Source organism: Coregonus lavaretus, assembly GCF_964263955.1.
Source record: "Coregonus lavaretus genome assembly, chromosome: 1".
Classification (NCBI taxonomy): domain Eukaryota; kingdom Metazoa; phylum Chordata; class Actinopteri; order Salmoniformes; family Salmonidae; genus Coregonus; species Coregonus lavaretus.
The window spans coordinates 16,010,212-16,011,799 of record NC_139988.1 but is presented as its reverse complement, the minus strand read 5'-3'; the positions used below and the strand labels follow the sequence as shown (position 1 = coordinate 16,011,799).

The 1,588-nt window shown below is 42.1% G+C and overlaps 1 protein-coding gene across 1 annotated transcript; it reads left to right on the top strand.

The window, feature by feature from the left end:
* Positions 1 to 884: 884 nt before the first annotated feature.
* On the top strand, positions 885 to 1,588 carry LOC311101387 (hemoglobin subunit beta-2-like; the record flags this gene model as incomplete). Its single annotated transcript, XM_084142519.1, has 3 exons — positions 885 to 976; positions 1,093 to 1,315; positions 1,460 to 1,588. 3 exons carry the CDS (start codon positions 885 to 887, stop codon positions 1,586 to 1,588), a joined length of 444 nt encoding a protein of 147 aa, XP_083998645.1.

The following is a 1,588-nucleotide window of genomic DNA, read 5'->3' as shown; positions in this document are numbered from 1 at the left end:
TCTCATACCCGCTAAAAATACTAACCTCACCTGTTATTGGTAATAGTGAGAGGTTAGCATGTCTTGTTGCAGCCTCTGCATGGCATCTCACTCGTCATTATTCATGATTCATTCATGATTTTTCCTAATAATTTCATTATCAGTATTAATTTAGAAGTGTTCAGAAACATCTCATGTACTCACTTCGAAATACAATTACTCCAGTCATCTTTCACCATTCAGTTTCTATTGGGCAAAACATAATCCAAAACACAACCAAAACAAACTGCAAATGCATCCAACGAGTTTGTAGTGTCACACGTTTGATGTAATCGTTGCGTTCAAGGAATATGGGACAAAATAGTTTGACTATGCACTTTAAGTGAATTTGGGGGGGGGGGACGGACGGACGACGACTATATGCCTTCATTTCGGTTAAACAGATATGTATGAAAGTACCCTCAAATGAAAGGTGTCATTCTACTGTTGCCTCATATGAAACATTATATCTTAAATCCAAAATGCTGGAATGTAGAGCCATATTAAAATGTCTAGCTTCACTGTCCAAATACATATGTAGGGCAGTGTATGTTACTAAATAGGCTACTCCTTATGGACACTTCAGAATCTATTTGTGGTCAACGGTTTCTGCTGTTTCACGGAAAACCACATATAGTAAGTAGAACTACAGGAGGACCCGTTCAAAGATCTTTATGATCTAAAACATGACCTATATCCAACCAATCACATTAACTTTTTCGTCTTGGGTTATCTCCAACCAATCATAATGCACTTTCTCGTCTTGGGGGCGGAGTGCACAAATACCATAAAAAGAAATATGTTTTACAAATGTGTTCATGATTCCGATTCTCACTAGAACCTTAGCTAAATCATCACGAGCAAACATGGTTGAGTGGACAGATGAAGAGCGCGCAGCCATCTCCGACATCTTCTCCAAGCTAGACTATGACGAAGTTGGCCAAAAGTGCCTGTCAAGGTAAGACAATAAGCTTAGCTTTAATTTAATTTGGAGTGTTAGTCCCCTTAATCTTCATCATCTTCATCATTTTATGTTGTTGTTCAGCCTCACACTGTTCTCTCCGCTCCCCTCAGGTGTCTGATCGTGTACCCCTGGACCCAGAGGTACTTCGGGGCCTTCGGCAACCTGTACAACGCAGAGGCCATCATGAACAACCCTCTGATCGCTAAGCACGGCACCACGGTGTTGCGCGGTCTGGAGAGAGCTCTGAATAACATGGACGACATAAAGAACACCTACGCGGAGCTGAGCGTTCTGCACTCCGAGAAACTGCACGTGGATCCCGACAACTTCAAGGTAAAATACAAAAGAACATTGAAGTGTAACTTTTTTTTTGTGCGTGCAAGGTATACAATACTTTGTAATTACACCACTCGATCAAGCTACCACCAAAGACATTCTAAACGTCTCACTTCTGTTTTGGTTTGTTCACTTTTACAGCTGCTGTCTGACTGTCTGACCATCGTCATCGCCGCTAAGATGGGCACCACCTTCACCCCCGAGTATCAGGCATCCTTCCAGAAGTTCTTGTCTGTGGTGGTTTCTGCTCTGGGCAAGCAGTACCACTAG